At 39.5% G+C, this 26,616-nt stretch overlaps 1 protein-coding gene across 1 annotated transcript; it reads left to right on the top strand.

Moving 5' to 3' along the window:
- Window positions 1-5,817: 5,817 nt before the first annotated feature.
- On the top strand, window positions 5,818-25,319 carry LOC117442095 (zinc finger protein 408-like). Its single transcript, XM_071201971.1, is given in 12 exon segments — window positions 5,818-5,918; window positions 7,356-7,635; window positions 9,712-9,773; window positions 10,764-10,809; window positions 10,811-10,967; window positions 13,650-14,374; window positions 15,930-16,139; window positions 17,104-17,227; window positions 23,232-23,465; window positions 24,260-24,336; window positions 24,338-24,723; window positions 24,755-25,319. Coding segments are annotated over 11 exon segments (2,454 nt in total). The 5' UTR covers window positions 5,818-5,918; window positions 7,356-7,359; the 3' UTR covers window positions 24,912-25,319.
- The last annotated feature ends 1,297 nt before the right edge of the window (window positions 25,320-26,616 follow it).

The following is a 26,616-nucleotide window of genomic DNA, read 5'->3' on the forward strand; positions in this document are numbered from 1 at the left end:
TTTTGATAACATTGTTCAAACATTATGCCCTACTATTCTTAAAACGTTTTCAGCTGCAAGTGCTTTTGTTGTTCCCAGAATGTTCTTCTGAAAGATAGGATAACGTTCTCTAAAGACATTCTTAAAATGCTTGGTAATAACCTTTTATAAATGTTTTTGATAAAATTGTTAGAACATTATGCCCTACTATTCTTAAAACGTTTTCAGCTACATGTTAGATTTGTTTATGTTGCCAGAATGTTATTATTTTAGAGTAGGACAACGTGCTTTATCGTTCTGATTTATCAGCAGCTAGTACAAGTCACTGTCGGTGTCACATGTACTGGAGGGGACCCAGAATCAGACTAGGAATCAGCTGGTGAGCGTAACATTTGTTTATTGGAAAAGGGGAGCTGGGAGTGGAGGGTGGTTATGGCGGCAGTGGGAAACAGAGCAGACCAGCAGGCAGGGGGGGGATAGACACACAGTAGAAACAAACACATACACTAACAGGGGTCTCAGGGACGGGCAGTGACAGTCGGTTCGTTCTTCTATATGTCTGTCGGTCTCAAATCTAAAGGGTGCAATAACGATTTTCATCCACTATGCATAAACAGCGGACACCGTTTATACGCAGCCCTAACAAAGAAACCACACACGGCCAGATAGCTTATCTAATGCCTCTTTCACACCAAAGCGGTTCCAGGGCTGGTTCGGAGCTAGAGCCTGATAAGCACCGTTTTTGCCTGTTTACGCCGCAGCGGAGCCGGCTCTTTTCCCTGAAAACCGGTTCTTACCAAGCTCCAAAAAATTGTCGGTTTAGAAGCAAGAACCACATATGTCACGCTTACGTCGGAGGCGGGGGCAGGGGCGGGATCAACCTGAGCAACAGTTTATGGCGAGTATGGCAAATAAAAGTTGTAACAAGCAGTAATGCTGAGCAAAGTGACTAGAACGCGACCACACAAAAAAAAACACTTTATAAAGTCAGGCAACACTAACTTTGTGTGATTCTGTTTATTTGTGCCTTACTTTGACCATCCGTTCGCTGTTATTGATCATTGTGGAGAGCAGGCAGACGTTTTGTTTTGTATTATAGCAGCTATCGGATGGAATCAATACATGGGCTGTACAGGTTGTCATGTCCGACTATCACAAGTAGAATCATGATGAAAAATACGCCGGTAAAATGTGCCTGTAGAAAATGGCTTATGCCACAATAGGATAGCAACAAGTAGGCTAGTCAAGATAGTCAGTTTAGCTTCGGTTGCTATGCTAACATCACCCATTTTATACCAGAGAAACTTTCATAACAGCGTTGTGATGCCAAACAGCAGGCAGCACTGCAGCGGTCGGTAAATGCCGCTGAAACACATTGATAAACAATGAACTACGGCACTCTGGAGAAAAGTATAAACTACCAAGTTACCAACTTGGCTGCCGGAAGAGAGTACCAACGTTAATCAGCGATACTCCTGGCGACTAAAAGTGGCTTTTGTCATGATAAAAATAAACCTCTTTGGTTTTCTAAGTATTATTCTCAATATGACAATAGAGACATGTGCATAAACAACAAAAACACTTGCAGCTGAAAACGTTTTAAGAATAGTAGGGCACAATGTTCTAACGATGTTACCAAAAACATCTTAAGAAGGTTATCACCGAACATTTAAGAATGTTTTTAGAGAGCATTATCCTACCTTTCAGAAGAACATTCTGGGAATCAAAATGAAATAGTGCTGAAAACGTTTTAAGAATAGTAGGGCACAATGTTCTAACGATGTTACCAAAAACATCTTAAGAAAGTTATCACCGAACATTCTGGGAACCAAAATAAAATGTCCAGCTGAATACATTCCTAGAACAATGAATGTTAACATTCTCAGAATGTTTTTAGAACCAAGAATGTCTAGCTGGGAACTCACACGTGCCAGCGCAAACATGCAATATCTGCTTACAGCTTATCCTGAATAAAGTGCTTGTTTGTTTTTTTCAAAAAGGAAAATGTGGTGACATCAGATTTTTTTAAAACATCATTTTCAAACAAATGCAACAACTTGTGATTTACAACAACTTCTGCTCAATTTGGTTCGTTGTAAAGCACTTTGGCACGAACCTGGTTTGTTTTTTAAAGCACTCTACAAATAAATCTGACGTTGACGATGACCGTGTTAATATTTCGCATCACAAGAACGTTTTATAAAAAAATAACATCCTCAGAATTTTGCAGGCAAAACGTTCCACCTTTGTTAACATATCACATTAAAAGGAACGTTTTATAAAAAACTTTCTGTCATCTCAGGCCTTAATAACATCCTCAAAACATCCTCTGAATGTTGCAGTTAAAACGTCTTAGCTAACCTTAAACCACATAGGAACATTATTTAAAATGATAAACATCCTCAAAAGGTTCTTTGAACATCAGATTAAAACGTTTTCTTTAAAACATTATTAGAACCTGTCGGTAACGTTAGCCACAGTTGTGAGAACGTTCCCTAGCTAGCTAGCTGGGTACTTTGTTCCATATAAGTTTGATTGAAGACAACATCTGTCTGGTCCACTGTTGGTTGGTGATGCGTCAAGATTTGCTTTACAACTTGTTTATGGTGTGAGACATCAAAAAAATGATATGTTTGTGTATCTCCTTGATACTCCTTGGGCAGAGTACAGAAACTGGTGCTTATAAAGTTCCTCAACGATTTCTGTCAGTCGTGCTCGTTCTTAAACAGAGAGAACTTGATAATCTAAAATTGCGCAGAGGTATACATTTTCAAGATGGATGATATTGGGATTGTTAAACACAGCTAAAGTGTTTAAAATATCTGGTCAAAGTGAACCTATATAAATTGAAACAGAAAAAGAACATTATGATATTAAGACTGATATTAGCCATGCAGAATATAGCAAACTATTCCCACAAACCGTATAGTAAAACATTTGTTTAGAGCAGAGACTTGTGAATATGAACACATGACCTTTTATTTATTGACTTCACACAGTGACTGAGTCTCTGCTGGACCGAGCCAGTGTTTGTTATTCATCTTATGAGACTACAGCAGCATCAGCAACACACAGAAAGGCTGTATACACTACTGCTCATATTTAGTTGGCTGTTTTGAGTATTTTGTTTTCTGTATTTTTAGAGTTCATCATCTCCCACGATGCTGTGCAGTGCATAGTGTTGTGGAACAATTGTCAGTATAATGAACCTGCTATCTATTTCATGTTTGTGACCTCAGAGGAAATAACCTCAATGTAAACATTGCGGTGTGAAATGCCTGCTTTTTTCCACCTTTGACTGCTTCCATTTTGTGTGCTTGTTTTGTGTCATTATTGCTGTATTTGGGGGCTGTGCCTCTTGCAAACATACTGTCACCTGCTACATGATGAACCAAAGACTGAGAATTCCATTTACAATCTGTACATGCATCTGCTGTAGTGCGTTATATTCACTAATTTAAAAGATAACTGTTTATATTTTATGTTTTTCATGACAACAAATCACAATAAAACTCCAAAACCAACAGTGAATGTATCTACTAACACAAGTAATGTGTCTGTTTCAAGGTCTACTTTATCTTCTTGTTTTGTGCCATAGAGCCCCATCAAAAACTATTGAAAACACATCAATATGAGCAACAATGTTGAACTGGGTATTTAACTTTGGTTTATATTTTACACATGGTCAACTAACACCAATAATGTCAATTAAATTCTGCCTGTCAGTTTCAAATTCAAAAATAATGTTGCTTTGAGGACAATGCAGGTAAAACTGCAGCTGTGAAAACTGGTTCTCTGCACGAGGAACTGATATAGAAAATAAAAAACAATAGAAGAGAACTCAAATGTCTGAATGTTTGTATTCACATGTATCAATTACAAATTAAAACTATGTGGGTGTTACCTTCTGTAAATTATTCATGTTTTAATCACTCTGCTCCAACCTGAGGATGTTAGGTTTACAAGTGTTCAACTTATATAATTAACAGACTGTGGGCATCAGTCAGGCCTCCTTCATTCCAGAGGGGTCACCGCCCAGATATTCAGGTACAGACAACAAACACATCTTTCACCTGGCTCTCAGTGAGCGAAGTGTTTCTGTGGCAGCAGCTGAGGCAAATAGAACATGGCGCTGACTCATAGGAATAATACAATTACGGTACATTTCTATTTGCCCAACAGGGTGGGTTGCGCATGGCGTCAGCGTTCCCTTGTGACTGAATAGGGTTCTTTTAAGGATCTCTTGCACCCCACCCATAACACACACCGGTTCACCTCTCCGCCCCGGGCCTCAGGATGAATCGTTTCTCTCTGCTCTCAACATGTTTTGCACTTGCTAATTAGTGGAAAACAGACACATGTTGTAACCTAAAACATATTGCTAAGTGTTTCCTGCTGTGAACAGCAACATTAGAAAGACTAACATTATTGTCAAACTATGAGACTGAAGCACCTGAATCTCAACCCTTAAATAAATCAGAAAAAGGTTTATTCATTTGAACAAACCTTTTTCTGTTATTTCTGTTTCAGTTATTTAACTGAAATAAAAATGATAGCAATATGTCATACAGTATAATAACATGTACAGGGGAAAACTGCTGAATTTGTTATGATGATGAGAGAATCACTAGTCTGTCTGTTCACTAAATATAAACGGTATAATCGGTTAGCCTACCATATTTTTAAATGTAATTTTCTCCTCTCTGGAAACATATTTGTCTGACAGAAATGGCAGAAGTAATGTCACAGTGAAACAGCAGGTGGGAAATCTTCAACTTCATTAATGGCACATATTTGTATCATAATCTCTGATGTCCATTGCAAATATCTTGCCATAAATACGCTTTACTACAAAAAAGCCTGAGCAAGAAAGTTTTTCTGAGAGTAAACCACACTCTAATTTTGTAGTTTCGCTATCTTAATTAAAATGAAACCCTTCCAAAAACCTTCGAATACATGTGAGCAATACCACACATGCCAGAGGATCATTTTCGAATAATTTAGAACCAACACGTTATTGTGACACAAACAACATCGAATTTTGGTTTAGGAGTCACGTTTTGTGGGTTATTTCATGGGAAGCACTGAAGCAGGTTAGAAACAATTGTGTACTATATTTTCAATTTGTGGTGTTTATTTGAGATTTTCTGAAACAAAAATTAAAACTATATCCCCAATGTTCACTGTACACACAAATAACTCACCAATGTCATCTTAATCCTCATGCTCTTCCTTCACAGTGAAGAAGCTGGTCAAAGAGTCCACTCTTCCTCTTTTTCTTGTTCCTTGGTTTGTGGCAGTGCTTGTTGTAGGCATTTGTTTTATCATCCAAATGGATAATAATTCTTACCCTCAACCTTTAAGAGAAAACAAAGCAGATTTCTATTGTGTTTTTCATTTATTTAAATGTGTTATTTACTATAATGTTTAATTTACTCTACAAATGATTTTGGTATTCGTCCCCTCATACAGTATATACTCATCCCTACTTGTGGAACCCACTGGTCAGCAGCTAATGGCAGATTGCCAGTGTCTGAAGGCCCAACATACAATACTTTATATCAAAGTTTACTTCAACTGAACTGAAACCTAATACTAAGATGTTATCCCACATGTGTTGGAGACAGCTGTGTGGTTTCTTTTAGCTTATTTCTCAGTAAGTTGTCAATTCATTGATCTTGTTGATCGCTTTTATTTTTGCATGTATAACTCCATCTTATTCTCACATTATTTTTTTCCCGCTTTTATTAATGCTGTTTTACCTGTGTCATGTATGCTACTCATGCTACTACATCACCAACGAAGAATTATGTGACTGTGTGCGGAACCAGAATACACCATAACGCTGTTTCCGGTCGGACGATACACAAAGGAGGACAACCGTTGGACCTTTTTTCGCTGATGGCTTTCCCAGAGTTTACCTCGGAATGATTCAAGTGGTAGGCTAACATATAATCAATTCAAAACAACTGACCGGGCACGTCGGGAGCACAAAGTTACTATGATTAATAAAGCTACTGTCTTTAAGAACCAGAGCAAGTTATCTTACCAATGCTAACGTAAACGTTGTTGGTAAAACATTATAAAACACTTATTTTAATGTTATGATAAAACACAATAAGTCAAACATAAACAAAGGACAATAAGTGGGGACGTCCTTCGGTTGAAATCGCCTGAACTGTTTCCAGCTAACATGCTAGCGCAGCTGTGTTGTCTGATGTTGGCCAGAAATGCATTGCCCTGCGTTAGCTTACGTTAGACCTGAGAGTGAGACTGCCAGAAGACAGCTTCTTACACATGATGATATATTAATATTAGATATAGAGCCATTATACCCTGCTTACTCAGAAATAGTGTCCTAACTTGACTTTTAAACTGTTGTAATATAACCGAACGTTAGCTAAATTAAACTGCATTTAAAAATGAAAAAGTAGCACTAATATAAAACAATATTAATAATGTGATTTAGCTAGAGAAGGCCAGCCGTGTGCACGATATTGTATTCAAAAAGTATGCACCCTAACTACTTTCCTCTTTTACAGATAATGTATTCCCTCTGATGTTGTTAAAAGCAGTCTCTTTCATACATTAACTTACAGTAAATTAATGCACAAGATAGTTGAAGTTGTTATGTACTTGGAACTGCAGATAATTCTCAAAAAGGAAGTCTGTGATGTGCCTTAAGCTCATTTACCATTGCAGCTGTATTTGAACTGACTAATTACAGAACAATTAATAGAAAACACCTGCTCATAAATTGCAGTCTTTATCCCAGCATAATATCATAATTTGCACAAAACTCAGGTGTAATTAATTACATTCACGAGGAACCTGTGGGGTGTTGCAGTAAAGCATGTAGGGGCGCCACCATGCAGAAATACCAAATTCTACTTCATGTACACATCATTAATGATAATAATTGTTTACTTTTATTATTTATGTTAATGGAACATTATTATTTTGATAACACTGTTGCTTGTTGCTCTTTCATTTTGTAAATGACCTGCATTTGAGAGGTTAACTTTTCTTCTTCTTCTTCTTCTTCTTCTTCTTCTTCTTCTTCTTGCACTGGGTGATTTATGAATCAGTATCATAAATTCTTAATTCGTCCCACAGCGGCGACATTTATATTGTTACAGCAAAGGGCACATTGCAGATAACAAATTAGTAGATTTGCAAGCAGCAGCATTCAAAATAAGTAAGTCAACATATAAAGTAGGCTACTAATAACTTGCAACAAAAAACGTAAAGCTGTTTAAGTATGGCTCAGACCTTGTGGTAGTGTATGGCACACGTGCTGAGCATAGTAGTTGAAAGTAATCATGTAACTCATGTTGTAATTCTGCCTGTAACCTGCTTTTTATTTTTCTGTACAGGTCGATGGACTATCTCGCTCCTCCCGCTGCGTCTGCTCTCGCCACACTTCTTTCCACGTTGCTCCCCTGCGGCTTCGCTGTGGGGCCCTCGCGGCTATGTGGAGGCAGCATGGGGCTGTGGTGGGTCGGCCGCTCCCTGGAGGCTGGGTCCCTGCTGGGAAGGGAGGGGGACACAGAGTGGGCCTCCAGCTATCACACTGACCTGATGACTCACAGGCAGGAGGGTGAACTCGTGATGAACTCCAAAACATGTCAGACCATCAGCACGGAGGCAGACAAGGTATATTGAATGCATATTCCTTAAAACAAAGACTATTAATAAAGGTGTTAAATCTATTGTATATTATATCTATATTCTTTCGTCACATTTGTAATATTAATGTGTTTGTTTTGTTAATTTCCTCAATATAAAAAAAGGAAAAAACATAAACCCAATTTTTAAAAAAAAAACATAAAAGGACAATTGAACACTAGTTTTCTTCTAGATTAATGATAAATCGGTATGCCTTTCTAAAACATCTAAATGTGTCCAAGGTGATATAGTTGTCTTGTTTTGTCAGTCCAACACCTCAAGATATTCCCTTTTTTAATATGAAAAAAACACAGACAAACAGAAACTGTAACAACAATATTAAGAAAAAGATTAAAGAGCCCTATTATGCTTTTGGGGATTTTCCCTTTCCTGCAGTGTGTTATATAGGTTTTTGTAAATATCCTGTAAATGCGGAAATCCCAAAGTTTCCTGCAGCGGGAGTTTCTCTCTCAGACAGAGGGGGAAAATAGGTTCTGCAGCACAGGCAGCATGAGGAAAAAATACTTTTTTGAACATTAAAGCATGTAAACATGTCACAGTAGAGGCACAAAATACAACTATGGACCTGAAAATGAGCAGAATATAGCCCCTTTAAGTGTCATTGTGTGCCAACTTGTTTGCAATGTTTGAGCCTGATTCATGGCTGCATTTAAGCAAGAAAATCAGTGGTGCAGTACAAAAACACACGGTAAATAAGCACTCTGCCACAAATATATGAATACAAGTGTGACTGTGAAAATACATTTATTTAAGTTCATCCTGTTATGATCTGTTTTTCTGTCCTATTTGCATTCAAAATGTCTCTTAACTTTACATTCACCAGCACCTGAACTGTTGAAGCTAAATCTGTTAAACACCTGAACTGTTGAAACAACATCCCTAATATTCATCTGGCTGCTACTTAAAAATGATTTTTAAATGATTTATTTATTTACCTAATATATCATATTTCAATGACTTGCATAGACTCTTATTGCACTATTTCGCTTTTTTTAAAACTATTTTTGTATTACTATTTACATGCACTATATTTTTTCTGTTTATCTGTGTTTTGTGTTGCTCTGTTGGAGAAGCCTGTGACACAAGATTTTCATCGGCATAGCTACAGTGTAGGTTCAAGGTTCTTTATGTATGACTAAATAAAGAACCTTGAACCAGTACTTTGGTCTAGTTTTAAACCATTTTACCTCAGTTGCAAATGAGGATAAATGCATGCCTTTTTTCTCCTTTTATTGCTGACCTCCGTGGCAAGGTAATGAATCAGACCTTTCAAAACAAGAGGAGGAAGAGCAGCTTCAAAGATAAAAAGATCAAACCATGCTAACTTGCAAGGGCACAGAATTCAATACATATTCAAATCACGACCTACCTATCCTTTTCTTTTTCTTTATACTACTGTAAGTGGGGCTGAGTCAGACATGGCAGTAATCACCACCATTATGAACATGAGTATAACTTACCTGTCAGCTGTCAAACAATAACTGTTAGCCGGTGGGGTCATGTTCATTCATGAAGCGTGATGTAATCCAAAGCAATTGAGTGTCAGCTCAGGACGAGTCTCAGTTCATTATTGAAAGTTGCCTTCAGGGGTTTTGTCTTAAGGCTTCGCTGGGAAATATAGGCTAGGAACTTTAAGTTTCATTTACAGAGACTCCTAGCAAATAATACAATTATTTGTCAATGAAAATCTCATAATATACTGCAGCGAATATGAATTGTTTCCATCACATTTTAGATACAGGCTCCCAGGGTTAAATAAGTAGACTAAATCTCTTTTGTGCATCAGTCAATCCTAAATTAAATGCCAGATCAACTGTATATTAAAGGGTTTTCCACATATGTTCTTAAGTTATGTTAAATGTTTTGTTTCCTTGATTCTTGTCATAAATATTAGTCCTTGTGGATGTTGAAATGGACATGCTGTGACGCAAGAAAGATTTCAGACTTGATTTGATAACAAAGTATTATTCTATGATGTTATCGTATAAGCGTTCTCTTTATATAAGTACAATAATTTACACATAATAAATGTATGTTTTGTAGGCACTGATGGAGAAAGCAGCAAATAAAGATGAAAGTATGCTGCAAAAAGGCGTCTGGATCAAGTAAGTTGACACACTGCTTCACAAGAAGTTAACTTAGGCTTTTTATCCTCATAACCTGATTGTTTTGATATATTTATTTTTTAGCGAGAATCAACCGATAATTTGTTTGAAACACATACAACTATATCAACTCTGAACTTTCCATTGGAATCTAAAGCGAAATATAGTCTCACAGGCTTTGTGAGCCTGTTGTGCCTTGAACTCACTGTTAATATGTTTGCTTACAATGATAATGCTAACATGCTAAGGTTTCGCTGATATAATGTTAACCAGTTCTTCATCCTGGTTAAGATGTGTGTTGTTTATTTTTTCAAATCGGGGCAACAGCATACAGTACATAAGAACATCTAAAAAATGTAAGAATCATTTGATTATATATAGTTTAAATATTTATTTCTAATATGAATATTAGACTTGCTCAACTCAGAATTCAAAGCTGACTTACTGAAGAGCATCACTTCCTGTTACCCGTTCTTCTCGCTCTCCCTTCATATCTGAGGTTTGCCAATATTGATTTAGTTTTCTGTGGTTTCTGTGTCTTCTGCTTCTGGCTGTGTACACTGTATGTAGTGGCAACAATTTCTCCTGCCTCTGGCTGTGTGCTGGGTCCTGATTAAATATTGCCATATTTTTCTCCCCCAGGGAGCTGAACTAGAACATCATTGCACAATCCTTCGCTGCAACCAAGTTACCTGTGACGGGTCACAGACAGTGGATAGATTTAACTGTACCACCCATACTGATATTACAAATAAGCGTATATGAAGTTTTATTATTATTCCAAATATCTGTATCTCGGACTGTGTTCCATACATACGGTTGCTGAGACACCCACAGGGATAAAACGGCATCCTTCCCTTCATATCCTTCCCTATTCAATGAAATACAAACACTCAATCCTGATTAAATCCAACTAAGCATGTAAATCCACATTGAGGTTTTGTTTAACATATTTCTGTTTGCATTCATTTGTTGTTTAATTTCCCACAGATTTGCCTGCCAGGCGCAGAGCAGAAGACAGCAGAACGTGTCGGTGGCAGTGTGCCTGTGGAGAGGTGTGTTCAGGCCAGTGTGTGGACGTGTGTCTGCGCGTGTGTCGGGACATCCAGCCAGGAACAGAGCTGCTGTTGGGCGGAGAAACCCTAGGAAAGTGTCAGACCACGAAAAACTCCACGGCACAGGACAACCTCCCAGGTAGTGGATACAGACCAACAGTTGATTAGAAGTCAATCAGGAAAAAACATCCATTCATTTTGTTTGTTTTCGCACCAAAGTCTTAGGATAAATGAGGTCATAACCAGCCTTATTCCCCAGGAAGGTGTAGGGTTGGGTTTATCTTACTCCGGCCCCTTTGTTATAAAAATCTGTCATGCAGCTTGATTAAACTAAAATCAAATATCGACTAATCAATTTGTTCCATATCTCTAGCAGGTGCAAATGTATTAAAATGTAAATGAGAGGCCACAGTTTTAATTTGTTGTTGTATATCATCTACCTAAGTTACATGTCTATTAAGCTGGCACTCAGGTCCAATTTGCTCTTCATTGTAGCTCTGTTTTTGGTTTCCACCACCTCCATTTTCATTTAATGCTTCTTTATACTTTTACTCCACCACATTTTGGAAGCCAATATTGTCATTTTTACCAAGTAATAAATAAACATTGAAACATAATCATAGGTTATAAATATTAATCACCTTTACCAGCTATGACAGACAAATTTATGCATTAATAATTTCATATGTATGATTTTGAAAACACGCCATATGCTTAACAAGTACTTTCAATTTCGCTTCTTAGGTATATTATGACGCCAATACTCACACATACTCACTGAGCTTTCTAATTAAGAAATAATTATTTTGTAGAATTGCTACTTTTACATAAGTAAACAATCTTATTACTTCTTCTACCACTGCATACAGTATTATCCCTTTTTAGGTCAATAAAGACAATGTGCAATATAATTATTACAGTTAAGTGGTACCAAACAGCATTAAATGGCCTTGATTAATGTAATCAGAATGAATATTCATTCACTGTCTCCACCTGGAGGAGCTAGAGGGACATTTAACTCCAGAGCTAAGTGGACAGCACCATTGACCCTTGAAAAACATCACTTACCAAAACATAATCACATTCTGGGTTAAATTAAATAACCTTTGTAATCACAAAGGTCTTAGTAGATGAATTAGCATCAACTCCACTGATGAAAGCAGAATTTCCACAAAATCATTATTTAACAGCCATTGTTTTCATTTGAGTGCTTTGTGAAAAAAATACTAAAAGCTGATTATTATTATTATATGGGAGTTAATAATTACTGCAGCAAGAAAACCAAGTAATTAAAGCACGTTTGTTTTGTAGTAATAAACCCTGGCACTTCTCAGCCTTTAGCAGTATCCGTGTGCAGTGATTGATGTGACATCAAGGAGGGGCTCCATGCAGAAAGCCCCCAGCAGACTGTGGCTCCACTGAGGTTATCTTATTAAAACTCTTACAGCGCTGATAGAAACAGAGCAAGCCTGTGAATCAGGAATACATCTCCAAAATAATTATGAATGCTAAATAAAAGGCAGCGGGAAAAGAAACAATGAATCTCTCTGCAGGGAAATAACATTGTAGTGGTAGAACATATTGATTTGAGTGTTGGGGAGAAAGAAGGGTGTTATATGTGTTGGCTGGATGTAGAGTTACGAGTTAATGAGGAAACTTATTGAAGAAATAAATTAAAAGCTAATTAATTTTAATGGGAATATGTAAAAAATGAACAGAAGTACATTTATAATAAATATTGTACATACATGTGAATATACAGGTACAAGGTGTACATACCGAACATGTTCTGTACATGTTTATGGTAACTTAAAGGGGCCCTATTATTCTTTTGGTGGGTTTTCCCTTCCTGTAGTGTGTTATACGTTTTGTGCATGTAACATAATGACATCATTATGTAACACTCCCACTCCCAACAGTGACTCTGGTTTCAGACAGAGGGTGAAAAGACAAATGCAGCACATGCAATCTGAGCAAAATGAAGTCCTTTTTGAAAGTAAAGACGTCACAGTAGAGGCACAAAATACATTTATGTAAATAAGAATGAGCACAATAGGGCTCCTTTAATACGTTCACTTAAGTACTTTATACTTGACTATAATTTAGAGACAGGAATTTGATTAATTTGTATAAAAATGTCACTTCATATTTCCACGCATACTGTCACTAGATACTTTGTAGATGAACATTACAAAATGTAAATAAACATTTGTAAAAGTAGAAAATACATTGCATTGTTTTACAGAACAGTACTAACCTGTAAGTATGCAAAGTGTTTGCATTACCAGCTAAAACTTTACACAGCGGTTTACAACGTCATCAGTGCTGATAATCCAGTATTGCAATAGATACAACTATAACAGTGATGCTGTTCTGCAAAGCTAGTCTTTTGCATTTTGCAGAAAATGTACTGGCACTTTTCAAATCAAATCAAATCAAGTTTTATTTATATAGCACATTTATAAACGATTTTTGGTCGAGCCAAAGTGCTGTAAATATAATAAAAATAGCCTACAGTAGAGACACTTTACAGCAAATACAACAGCACAGATTGTTCAGAATATCAGTATGAGAAAACTTTTATCCACGAAATAGTTTGATAAATAGGAAAATGTACTGATTGAAATGGAATTATGTTTTTTTTTTGATGATTCACATCAAATCCTATTTGAATCATCAAACACATGTACAGAGCAGTGCAATGTTAAAATGTAACCCATCCAAGTTTTAGGAGGGATTATATATATCATTGTTCTCCCAGTGACTCGGTCTCCCAACCGAGTCACCATTTACAATGTTTACTGTCTTTGTTTTTGTACAGATAACAAAGTAGAAGACAGAAAAGACGCAGAGACTGTTGTACCCGACATACGGATCATTCAAAAGAAAACAGAGGAGAAAGAGGACAAGCACGAGGAAGTACTGCTCAGAGTCCCGCGCAGATGCATCAAGAGGAGTCAGACAACTGTTCCACTGAGGAAGAGGAGAGTCCAGAAAACCCTTGAGAGTTTCACTGATGCTCACATAGAGAAAAACAACGTCCCAACAGCAGGAGGACACACAGACAGCACATGTAGTGAGGACAGACAGTCACACAGTAAACATACAGATGGTTGGACAGACTCTGGAGGCTTCTCTCCACCTCCTCTGGTCCGCTGCAGCTCCCGCCTGGCAGCTAAACCGCGACGCGTTCACTGTCCAATCGGCCGTGGGAAGCACCCTCCCGGAGGCCCTGTTCAATCCAAACAGACGGAGGAACAGAGCTCCACTAAAGACACCACCCCCGTCACAGAGAAGGAGCTTTCGGAAAGTATCTCGCTCCCTGATGTCGAGGCCGCTGTAGCAGCATCGTGTGTTGCCAAGGCGACCCCTTCATGGCCTGCAGGGATCAGAGAGAGGCGGTACAGGTGCTCCAGCTGCGGGAAGAAGTTCTACCAGATCGGTCACTTGAAGAAACACCAGTTCATCCACACAGAGGAGAAACCCTTCAGCTGCCAGGAGTGTGGGAAGAACTACACCTCTGCAGAGAGCTTCAGAGCCCATCAGGTGTGGGGGGATACAACTCTTTATTTTCTTAGTCTGCAAGTCCTGTTATGCTTTTGGGAGTTTTCTTTTTCCTGCCTGAAAGGAGTCATTTGTTAACTTCTTTACTTCAGAGCAGACTGGGCTCTGGTTTCAGACAGAGGGTGAAAAGAGGTGCTGCAGCACAGACAGTGTTAAAAGTATGAAGACCTTTTTGAACATAAAGGCATGTAAAAATGTCACATGAGAGGCACAATATACAAATATAAACTTGAAAATGTGCATAATATCATCTTTAAGCGCTAAAACAGGAACAATTATAGTTTTTTTCGGTATTCAAGAGTTGCGATCAATTATAAACAATATTAAAATGCGACACAATGTATTTGAAGATAAAACAAATATGTCAGGTCCCTGATAAACTATGCTGAATGTATTTAATATATACAAATTGATTTGGAGTAACTTATTATGTCTAAAAGCAGCTTTTTGCTCCTTCCCCTAGTTGAAAGTTTTAAGTCTGTAAATTGACTGCATGTATTTGGCGCTTTTCATGGCTTGCTTTGCTGTCTGTATCCACCCATTCGTACAGAAGCTTACAATAGGGCTATCATTCACCCACATTAACGCACAGTTGGCCATGGTATCTGGTGTAAGGTTAAGTATCTTGTGGTGTATCAAAATGTTTAATGCAGAGGCTGGGGATTAAACCACCAACCTTCTAATTGGTGTATGACCATCTGCTAAAACCAATCTTGTTCGCCTCTGACCACCGCCAGCATCACTGATACATGGGTGGGTGGTGGCCTAAGTGTGCAGAGTTATATTTACCTCATTTAACAGTGATTTGTTAGACTTAAATGACTCAAAATGCTCTGAATGTCTTCATTCGAAACTTTAAGTAATTACAGGACGCTTTCCAGGAAACTATGCACCATTTAACACATTTGAACTCTCCAATCTGAATATAATTTATGGTGAAATTAACTTAAATGCAGCTTTGTTCAGTCTCTATTCATAAACAGTCCATTTATAAATAGAGCCTGATTTAGACTGTTGGGAACAAGGATCTCTTAAATGTGGTACAATAAGCAGGACATTTCAGAAAAATAAATTGTCAAAACATTGTTGTGGACAAAGTAAAATAAATGTCTCTATAGTAATAGGAACATTATCTTTTGCATCTTTTACTAACATTCCTTTTTATTAATGAAAGAAATGAACAGCAAACATACTAATATATACAATAGATAGATAATAACACATACTTCTTTCTCTGCTGCTCTCTGTATTTCTTTATTGTTTTGTAAGGATGTCTTCCTGTAGCCTATTATTTATTCCTCTTTGCTCGGTTATCCATTGAACAAACACTTGACAGCTAAATGGCCTCAGAAAAACAAGATCCGTCACCTGTGGATGTATTTTAAACAGTGTGTGTGGGGGGGGTTTGGGGAGATATATTCAATGCTTCCTTGATAGGGATGAGCTCATCAAGCAAGGTAGCAATTTCCTCCTGTCAGTGAAGAGTAACAATAGCAGCAGTAATAATACATTTCCTTAATGACGGTATTATTTGCAGATGAGTCACCGCGGGGAGCGTCCCTTCTCCTGCCCTCACTGTGAGAAGAGCTACGGGCTGAAACGGGACCTGAAGGAGCACATGGTGCTGCACACCGGGGAGAAGCCCTACGCCTGCGAGCACTGTGGCAAGGCATTCGCTCGCCGGCCCTCTCTACGCATCCACCGCCTCCTCCACTGCAGCAAAAAGGTTTACACACAGCCTCCGAAGGTAAGGAGGCGTGATTCTGTTAAACTGCTCTGTGAAGGTTCCCTGATGAGATTTAGAACTAGTGTGTTTTTGTTTATCTTGGACACACGCCAAGATTAGATACACCTTTATGATCCTTCGGAGTGTTACAGCACCACAAGGGAAAACCGAAGTACAGAAACATACAGAAAGCTCAAATAAATAAATACAACATAAATGTATAGTTTTTCAGATTCTTCTTCTTATTATCCATCTCTTTTCTTGAAGAGCTTTTAGAGACAATACATACGAGGTAAAATGACACCACTGTGAGTAGAAGAGAAGAGTCAGTATGTCTGTATCAATATTGAGATCATTCTGAATATATTCACATTGGATCAAAAATACATTATTCTTGATGATACAGTTTATATACAGTTCACGGTAAAAGATGGTCAAACAGCATAATATATTATATAGAAATTGTACAAAAGAACAAAGAATAGAAAACATGGTTGTATCAAAGCATAGAGTATTATTATAATTAAACATGGATGTAAACAATGCTACATTTCAGATGGAACATGTTCAACACAGAGCTGGAGGATCTACACAATCAGTACTGCGACAAGTACACTCCACAGATTCCCCCGTGAAGCACTTCTTCACTTGTGTTGTGACATTTTCAGATGTTTCTGTTTTTAATAAAGACAGTGAGCAGCTTAATGAGCATCTTTCTCTCGTGTATGGAATGTTTCTTGAAATCTGCAAAGACCAAGGAGGAGCATAATTGCTGTTTCTTGTTGCTTCACCTTCCCCTCCGCTCTATACACAGACACAATTTCAACCAAAAAAGCTGCATTCTTGCACCACAAGGCCTAATTTTTGTATCTGTCTGTCCAGTAATATCTTAAAATTCCCATGCATGCCGTGTTTTTCCTCCTGAGCTTTTATTATTGAAAAGTAGGATAAATCATGCTGCATTTGTGTTTTCATTCTCCCTCAGGTGCAGTGCACAGTGTGCCACAAGCTGCTGGCTAATTCCGGCTCTCTGAGGAACCACATGAAGCTCCACACTGGGGAGAAACCTCACGTGTGTCAGCACTGCGGGAGGTGCTTCAGTCAGAAAGGTGAGGTCAGAGTCCGGTGCTGGAGGTCCAGCCGGCTGCTTTACAGTCAGGTGGGCTCGGTTCAAAAATGCTGCTGTGGTCGGTGTTCTCTTCTTCCTGCAGATTTGAAGAGGCCCTATTCTTATTTTTGAGGTGTTCCCTTTCCTGTGGTGCGTTCTATAGGTTTTTGTGCATGTAATGGACTGCGAAAGCCAAAATCAAAAGCTTCCTCCAGAGAGGATTTCTCTCCCACACACTTCTCCCGCCCCCCCCCCAGCCTAAAAAACCACGATTGGACTCCTTTGTTTACTTCTGTTACATAATGACATCAACGTAACAGTCGTCATTCTATTCGCTAAGACTCCATCACATTGTACAAGTTAAGAGGCGGGACATCTCTAAGCGGTTTATCAATCACAACAGAGCCAGCCAGCTAAACAATCAGAGCAGACTTGGCTCTGGTTTCAGACAGAGGGTGAGAGAGAACGCAATATTGACCCTTGGGACACATTAAGTCACAAAGTGCTTGCAAGTCTTTCATATTTAATACATTCAAAAGGATAACCCTTATATCACTGTCAAAAGCATCACAAGACTTTATTTAACTCTAGATAAATATAACTGTGGGATTGACTGACAAGTTGTATTAGTCAGCATTATTATTTATTTACTGTTTGTACGACTTTATGATCTTCTCTGCTGGCGCTACACAGTGGCAGCTGCTCATAAGAAGCTATGTGGTCTGGGGCCTGTACTACGAAGCTGGTTCAACCTAACCTGGATATGTTTGAGTTAGCCGGTTGGCCTAATCCAAAACATACGCGCTCTCGCTAAACGGTACTACGACGCGGGTTATCAAGTGGATCGCTCAAGCCAGCCGTGTCCTATCTAGTTAGGTGCGCGTTCACATGAAAGGGGTGTATTTGGAGCATTCGACCAATCACAAACATGGAGAAGCGTACTGACAGCGCAGCGTCATACTTCCTGAATGAAAAGTCAACTATAATATTAGACATATGAAGAAGTTAAACTTTAAACATCCATGACTTAAACACTTTATCCAGGATAAAAGCCACATAGCTGCACCTGCAAGGTGAATACAGCTGGTAACAGAAAAAGTGTTTGAATGCGTGCATTAAGAGGTTTATGATATCACTGCCCCGTCTAAAACACGATCTGACTTCAATTACATTTGTCTCGAGTGTTTCATCAACTTAATGTGTTGCTTAAAATAATACCTCTGCATACAGTATGTGACACTGTGAGTGTTGCACGGCCAGATACGGCTCAGCTGACTCAGATAATAAAATATATGATACATTATGAAGTGATATGCCGCGGACTGTACTTAATGTGACTCTGATCCGGTTACTTATGTTGTGGCAGATATTTAAGTAAGCTTTCTTAACGCTAATGTTATAATAGTCAGATTGCTCTGAAGATGGGAGGTGATATTCTATTAATGTTCACGTTCACACAGTCGGTCATTTTTGCCGGCCGTCTTTCCTGCAACGGCAGCTTTTCTGTATTTCCTTTCTCCTGTAATATGACTTGATCGCTTTAAACTCCGCACACTGAGCTCTGATTGGTCAGCAGGCGGTGCTTTCACTGAGTTGAGCTCTTAGCCTGCAACCTAACCTGGTCCCGACCAGGTTAGCCGCTAAGCATAAATTACCATGGAGATCTAGCCTGCTAAAAAGAGAACCAGCTTCGTAGGACCAGAAAGCCGGAGTTTTCCCTGAATTTAGCCGGCTAAGCGAAAATCCTGCTTCGTAGTATACCCCCCAGGTATCATTTTGGATAAACACGTTTGTTTTTCTACCTGCCAGGTGGAACATGATGGAGTCGAGGACCTGTTTATTATCTTAGCTGAGCAGCTGAGTAGCCAACATGCTGACACGTTCTCACTAGATTTGATGACTTTTAAGACCTTAAGAAAGCCGTATTAAAAAAAAAAGAGCCTAGCCAATCAGCTTCAAGAGAAAATTGTGGACCAAACTGTGTTTACGGTCAATAACTACTTCCTGTTGAGAACTTTTTTTAGTTTTTGTTCCACATAATTTATTGTCAATATTTAACTTTTTCTATTGATTTAACAAAAGTTTAGTCTGGTGTCTGAAAACTCTCCATTTAAGTGTCTATACGAGAGCTACATAATAATAGAAATAGAAGAAGGGAGTTGATATTAACCTGCTCAAAATATATGGCAACACTGCACCAAAAGAGATAAAACCCACCCTCCAACATCTTGTGAGATGTCTTCTGATGTTGGTCATAAATTCTCACGAAGCACACACACAAACATCTCAATATGATAGCTTTGGAGTTGTTAAATTACAAGAGCCCCCTATAAGCTAACACAACCTGCAAACACAAAAACGAAATGGTATTGATCTTCTCATCTGACCTTCAGAAAGAAAGGAACACATTGCGTCAAATGTCAACGTATTCCTCTAATTGTGAAAGACAGGAAACAGGATATTTTGTGATCACATTAAGGAATGAACTTGCCTTGAATAAAGTGCCAACCAGTGGCGGTGCTAGGGGGTGGCTACTTGGGCTCAAGCCCCGGATGTTTTCTGAAAAGCCCCGGATGTTTTGATAAATAAAAATAAAAAAAATATTATTTTTTAAAAAAAAAACGTCTCGGGAGTAATGTGCAGTACCGGAGTCCACCAGAGAGGCAGCCACTGTGGGACATTAGCCTGCGTACTGCGTAGCCTTCCCTGAAGAAGAAGTGATCCTTCCTAGTGCCTGACGAGTTTTAAGCTAATAGCCTCTACCATGGGCGGCGCCAGGATTTTCTTTGCTGCAGTAGCTTAGCAGTTGCTATATGACAGCACGGCGTTGCTAGTTAATTTTCAAAATAAACAAACAATACCAGTGGGCCAAGCACGAGCCTGTTCATATTGTAGCATTCACCGCTATTCAAGATCACTCAAGCCTTCAATGTCGAAAATGTTCTCTTTATTTCAGAACCAATCAATAGCGTAACACTCATGACTTTCACGTGACACACACCGGAAAACGCACACACACACACCACCTGGAAGGGGCGGTCTCTCCCTAACTCCCACCAACAACATTGCCTAAATAACGCACTTTTCCTCCTCTCTGGCCTCCTCCTCCTCCTCCTCCTCCTCCTCCTCCTCCTCCTCCTCCTCCTCCTCCTCTCTCATTCACAATTCCCCGTGTTAGATCTCACTGTCAGCACGCCTCGAACAATGCGCCACGTCGGAAAATACAACACATTCTTGATTCATTTAAAATGACAATTTGTAACTGAGAGGAGTGACTGTTCATTTCTGCCGAGATGCTCAAAGGGTGAGACGCTGTGTCTGAGAATCACTGACTAGCATAATTTGTATATTCTGGAGTGGAGCTCTGCAGAGAGCAGGGTGGAGGAAAATGAGGGCAGTGGATCATCACGGTGCGGAGAGAGCAGCGCTAGTTCCACTAGTTCCACTGCAGCTCGTGGTAGCAGCTAGCTGGTCCTGCTGCTGCGGGTGCAGTGGGTCATTGGCGGGGGCACCTGTTCTTCATGGTCCCAATCCTCCCGGTTTTCATAGTGAACATCGGGATCCTTGTGGATCAGGGTTGTCCGGCTGGACCGCTCCGTTGGAGATCGTGGTCGTTTACCCTGACTTGTGACTGTGAGAGATGTTTCCATTTTCGAGCTACTGAGAATTAGCCAAGTAACAGTTCACAGTAAATTACAACGACCCGCCTCTGATAGATCCCGCGAAAATGTATCATATTTATACACACGAGAATGTGTATAAATATGATACATTTTCATATCAAAACAATGGGGTTGCTAAGCCGTTGGCCAATCGTTGGAGTTGCTATAGCAACTCCTAGATACCCCCTGGCGCCGCCCCTGGCCTCTACAGTTATGGATATTAGAAAGTTATTGTCATCGAAGCAGGCGCCACAAGCTGCAGCAGCAGCAGCAGTATCAGCAGCTGACAACAATGTCATCACCAGCAGTCAAGAAATGGATGTTTCAGGTTTGTTAATCTAATGGTGATATCTGCACTCTGGCTGACTGAGTAAGAAGTGAAAATGAGTGATGTAACGTTAATGTTATTCTTTCACACACACATACGGGTATTGGGCCGAGGGCGACATCGTACTTCCGGTATCTGCCGTTTTACGCGAGGTGCAAGCAGGCAGCCGTACACCGTCTAGGTGTTGCTAAGCTACCTGTACTGAATATCATAGTCTATTGCCTTAATCAATATAGTCAACTCTAAAATACCACATATATGCAATGGCATGAAAATATTATTGTGAGGTGTGTGGGGTATTCACCTGGTGTTTCCAGAAATTAGACGTAGATGCAGCCAAAATCGACGAAGGCCACTTTCGAGGGTCGTTTTTCCATACATCTGCAGGCAGTCTGTAAGGGCAATCCGACAACCCACACAGCTCTAGTTTACGCTGGTAACGACCTAGAGCACACCCCTCAAGTCCAGAGATGTAATCCGAAGACATGCAGCGATTTCTTCGGTCGTTAATTCAGAAAAAAAAACTAGTGCGCTCTGCCTGGCTACGTTAGCTAGCTGTTTATATTTGAACCTCCAGGAAAATGGCGTTTTTATATATATATATATATATATATGGCGCGTGTTGCATTGTGGGTAGCTCGTGACGTCACTGTGTGAAAGAATAGCTAGTAAACATGGAGTACCACACTAAGTATACCCTTATATGTTAGTATGTATACAGAACATGACTACAAATTCTCCTAAAATGTAACGTTAACCCTTCATACCTCAGTCTACTTTTAAGACACTAAAATAACGTATTCCAATTTGTATTTTGTTTTCGCGCGTGGAATTATACCGGCTCTCGTTTCAGTGCACATATCAACAGAACTGACAGGCAACCCTCTGAATCAGACTCAGATTGGCTGTGACTGCATCCACTCAGAGTGTCCGATTCAGAAACGTGACTCATAGGGCCCTTCTCACTTCTCTTATTTTTAATTTCCTCGCTCCTCGGTCTCGGTCTCACCGGAAGTTGATTTGTCTGCGCCATCTTGAGTAGCGTCCCAATGGCCTTATTTTTGCTGGAGGAGCGATAATGGAGGAGCTATAACCGAGGAACCACCAGACCATCCTTCGATGAAATACTCAGATACTCGCCCCGCCCCCTTACTGTGTATCGCTCACTGATTGGACGATGCAGTGCATGCACTGATCTGATGCTTCTTGACATGAGAGCAGTTTCCCAGCGGAGTGAAGAAAACACATGAACCTCACGGGAGTCACTCCTCAGTTTATACCGTGTTTTGTTTCAATTAATGTATAATTTAGTTACAAATATATGATATATCTGAACAACAAAGTGGTCAAAAATCATTTTATTCATTTTTTGGAAACATTTTCATGATCGCTTTTTTCGTTTTACATTTTCATTTATTGTCATTTCCATTCAGTCAGTCATTAAGTGCTATTTAAAATGTTAATTTGCTACATATCCCCCAGAATCAAGGTGAGACTATCCGCATCCTTTAAAACTCTACGCACATTTGTTTCACCTTAATAAGTAAACAACTATTTGAGTGAGTTAAGGCATTAGTTTGCTTCATTAAAGGGTGTTAATGAGTGTTCTCCAGTGCCTTTTGTCCGCTTTAAGGTGTTATTAAGGTAGGGTTAATGTTGCTCTCAAAGTGCACCAGATTGATGCTTTCAACTTCAATATTTAAAACAAAATCTTCCCGGGGGAGCATGCCCCCGGACCCCTCGAGAGGAGGCGACGACCCCCCTAAAGGATGTTCGGTCCACCCCCCACTTATACAATAATAGCACTGTACTCCTGCACCCCCCAACCCAACTCCTGGGCTAAGCCTCCTCTAATCCTAAATCTCCTACAATCCTAAATCCGCCACTGGTGCCAACATTAATTTTTGATGAGAGAACATAGCTCCCCACAGATTTTTGGAAAATACATACCCTAATGCCCTGCTCCCCCCACACCAATATATAACAAAATGTCTCTCTGACTGTGTGTCTCTCAGGGAACCTAGAGTCTCATTTGAGAATGCACAACGGAGAGAAGCCGTATCCGTGCTCTGAGTGCGACCTGAGCTTTTCCCAGAAACCAGACCTGCGCCGGCACATGTTTTCCCACACCGGAGGAGGCTTCCTCTGCAGCTACTGTGGGAAATCTCTGAGGGACCCGCACAGCCTGAGGTCCCATGAGAGGCTGCACACGGGAGAAAGGCCCCATCGCTGCCCTGTCTGTGGAAAAGGTCAGAACATGTTGGCAACATTATAGAATGAAACAACACTCTGGGGGGGGAATCAAATGTGAACACATGGTGGCTTTGAACCTGCATTAACTGGTTTTGAGAATATTATCATCTTAATAAGTTGTTTTGATTCATTTGTAGGCAAAATGTGGCTTTTTTACTGACCCAGAAAACCGAATTATCCTCTTTTGGTTTGGTTTGCCAGCAGGAATATGGGTAGTTTTTTCTAAACTAAATGAAAGATTGTAACATGGGCCCTGAAAGAACACATTCATGTTTGGAGCGGAACACAATCATAATGTCCCACACATCAGATATATAAACGTAATGTAGATAAATGATGGATTTACTGTATTTAATACCATATTTATTGATTACCCTTTTGTATGAATATCATGACTGCATTGCCTTACAGTGACTGTGCTAGGCTATTTTAGGAAATAACTGAAACTATAAAAAATGAAAACATTTAAAGATGTATATCTTCAGGAGCCAGTGGGCTTGATGACCAAAGTCAAAAAGTTTCATAGAACAAAACTAGCTTTATCCTTTTTATACAAATAATATATCAATATGTTTTTTTACTGTAAAACAGCATTGGTTTAACAATCCTTATAACCTAATTATTAAATGTAATTGCAAACATGAGGTGAAGTAAACTGTTAATTTAGAAATAAATATTTTATAATCTTGGTTTGGTCATATTTAGTTTTAGAAGTGTCTTTCAACAGAATAATGTTTTATCAGTTGTTGATTTTTTGCGCTTAAGATTAGATGTTATTGTTTTCCCTCAGGCTACACTTTGGCCACTAAGCTGCGGAGACACATAAAGTCGTCCCACGTGTTGGAGAAACCATACATCTGCCACTCGGCGCGGCGCTTCGTACACGGTGCGACACAGTCTGCTGAGGCACCAAGCCCAGCACCGGGCAGAGGGGGGGGCTCAGGGGGAGAAGTCGCAGTCAGGGGGAGGACACAGAGAGCAGACGGAGAGGAGCGACAAGACGGAGGTTGCACAAGCAGCTTCAGGCTCCAGCCACCTGCAGCCAATCAGAGGCAGACCCAAGAAGAACTCGCTTGAGGAAGGGTACATAAAGCGGAAAAGGGCAAGAGGAGAAGTGGAGGAGAAGGAGGCGAGGAACTTTCAAGGCACTGAGACCTCAAGAGCAGAAGATGGAGGAGATGAGGAACCTTCAGGTAACATCCAACATGTCGTCTACGTCCACACAAACGACCTCTCCAGCCCCAGCTCCACCCCTCTGACCCTCGCCTCGGAGAGCCCGCTGCCTGAGAGGGCGGGGGGATCTGGTGGAGGTGGTGATATCAGAGGGAGCAGAGCAGGGCATTGTGGTCCCTGGGCAGCAGGCAGTAGGAGAGCTGCTGATCTTACAAGAGGAAGGGGGCGGGCTCTATGTGGCGCAGACTGTGGAGATAAACACAGGGTAGAGGAAAATCTTCTGGCTCTCAAACATTGATCATTTTTTGCTAGTGGTGCACAATCCACCCCCTTGGCCTATTCAGGGTTCTTATTGTTGTTGAACTTCAGCACTCTCTTTGACTCTGAGTGACTGACATCTACTCTTGATTTTTAAAGATGTTGACAAAACTTGAGCTGTCAGAGTCCATTTGAAGTTGTACTGAAAGTACTGCTATGATGTGTTCTGCATTTAGCCAGTTTATTCTCTTGAGTTGAACAAAATAAAGCATCAAAACAAACCCAAGGTGTTTTTTCAGTATCCACAAAGTATTCACAGCTCCTGCTCACTGTCAGCACTTTATGGTGAATGTATTCAATAGCAATGAAACACCTTGAATGGGGGTTCACAGGGGGAAGAAGTACTCAGATCTGCATTACTACAGTGTCAAAAAAACAGTGTTGCAAGTAAAAGTCCTGCATTCAATTTTATACTAAATAAAAATATATATAACATTTCAGAAAAAAGGCATATTTATTATATCAATGGATATTAATTATTGATGCATTATCATGACTTTATTGTTGATAACATTTGAGACCATTTTAATTGATTTATATACTGCTCGGTAGCTTTTTCATGTATTCCCAGGGATCAATACACTTTTATCTTAACATTAGAAGAAGTATAAAGTTCCCTAAAATACAATCGCTCAAGTCCCTCAAAAATATACTTAAAGACAGAACCATCAGTGATGCACACTGTACACACAGCACTGACATACAGCATAATCAGGTTATTAAGTTGATATGTTTATGTTTTATTATATGGAGCAACATTAGCATTAGTTTGGAGTTGTCCTATATAATCTCCTTTTAGCTCTGGTTTAATCTAGTCTACTATTTCAAAATAACTTAAAGTGGACCTATCATGCTATTTTTAGGCAATAGAATAGGTCTCAGATATATAAAAAACATGTCTATGAAGTGTTTTGCTCAAAATACCAAACAGATCACCCATTCTAGCCATGAAGAATGTTTAAAAAGTGCTGATTTGGGGTAAAAAGCTTTAAAAAAAAGAAGAGAAATTGATAAATAAAAAAAAGGAGGGGGGTGAGCTCATGCGGGATATGCTACCGGCAGATTCTGCGGTAATGAAACGCCATATCATGGATTATCAAGGATTATTTCTGAAACAGTATGGAGCTCAAAGGCTTTCTCTCTTGCCGGTTATACCATAAGGTGAGTTCCTTTTTATTTCCTACTTCTTCACACATATGGGCTGAAGTCGAATAGTCCATTTAGCTTAGGAACCTTCCTAACGGAGTGAAATGACCCGGAAGTCCCTCAGTGGCAGCCATGATAAGTGCCGTTCGAATTCTCTAGAATGATGAGAATGATAGGAAAGGAGGTTTCAAACTTCCTTTATAACCTCCTGTAGTTTAGGAACCACTGGACCTCCCTAACCGAAAGGAGAGGAGAAAATGCTGCCCCACAATGCCTTGCAGCCGCAGCATTTTCCGTCACACAACATTCGACCGTTCACAGAAACAACCGATTATGACCGAGAAATTATATCATGAACGTTACGGTGTTTATTAAGCATTTAAAAACGTATGTGGTAAGTTGCCAAAGTATTTTGTTTTGAACGTTCATCAGTATTATAATCAAAAAGAGAAATATGAACGTAAGTTTTTACTGAAATGATCAAATAAAGTCAACATTTCACAGTCTTTA

This window comes from Pseudochaenichthys georgianus, chromosome 3 (genome assembly GCF_902827115.2).
Source record: "Pseudochaenichthys georgianus chromosome 3, fPseGeo1.2, whole genome shotgun sequence".
Classification (NCBI taxonomy): domain Eukaryota; kingdom Metazoa; phylum Chordata; class Actinopteri; order Perciformes; family Channichthyidae; genus Pseudochaenichthys; species Pseudochaenichthys georgianus.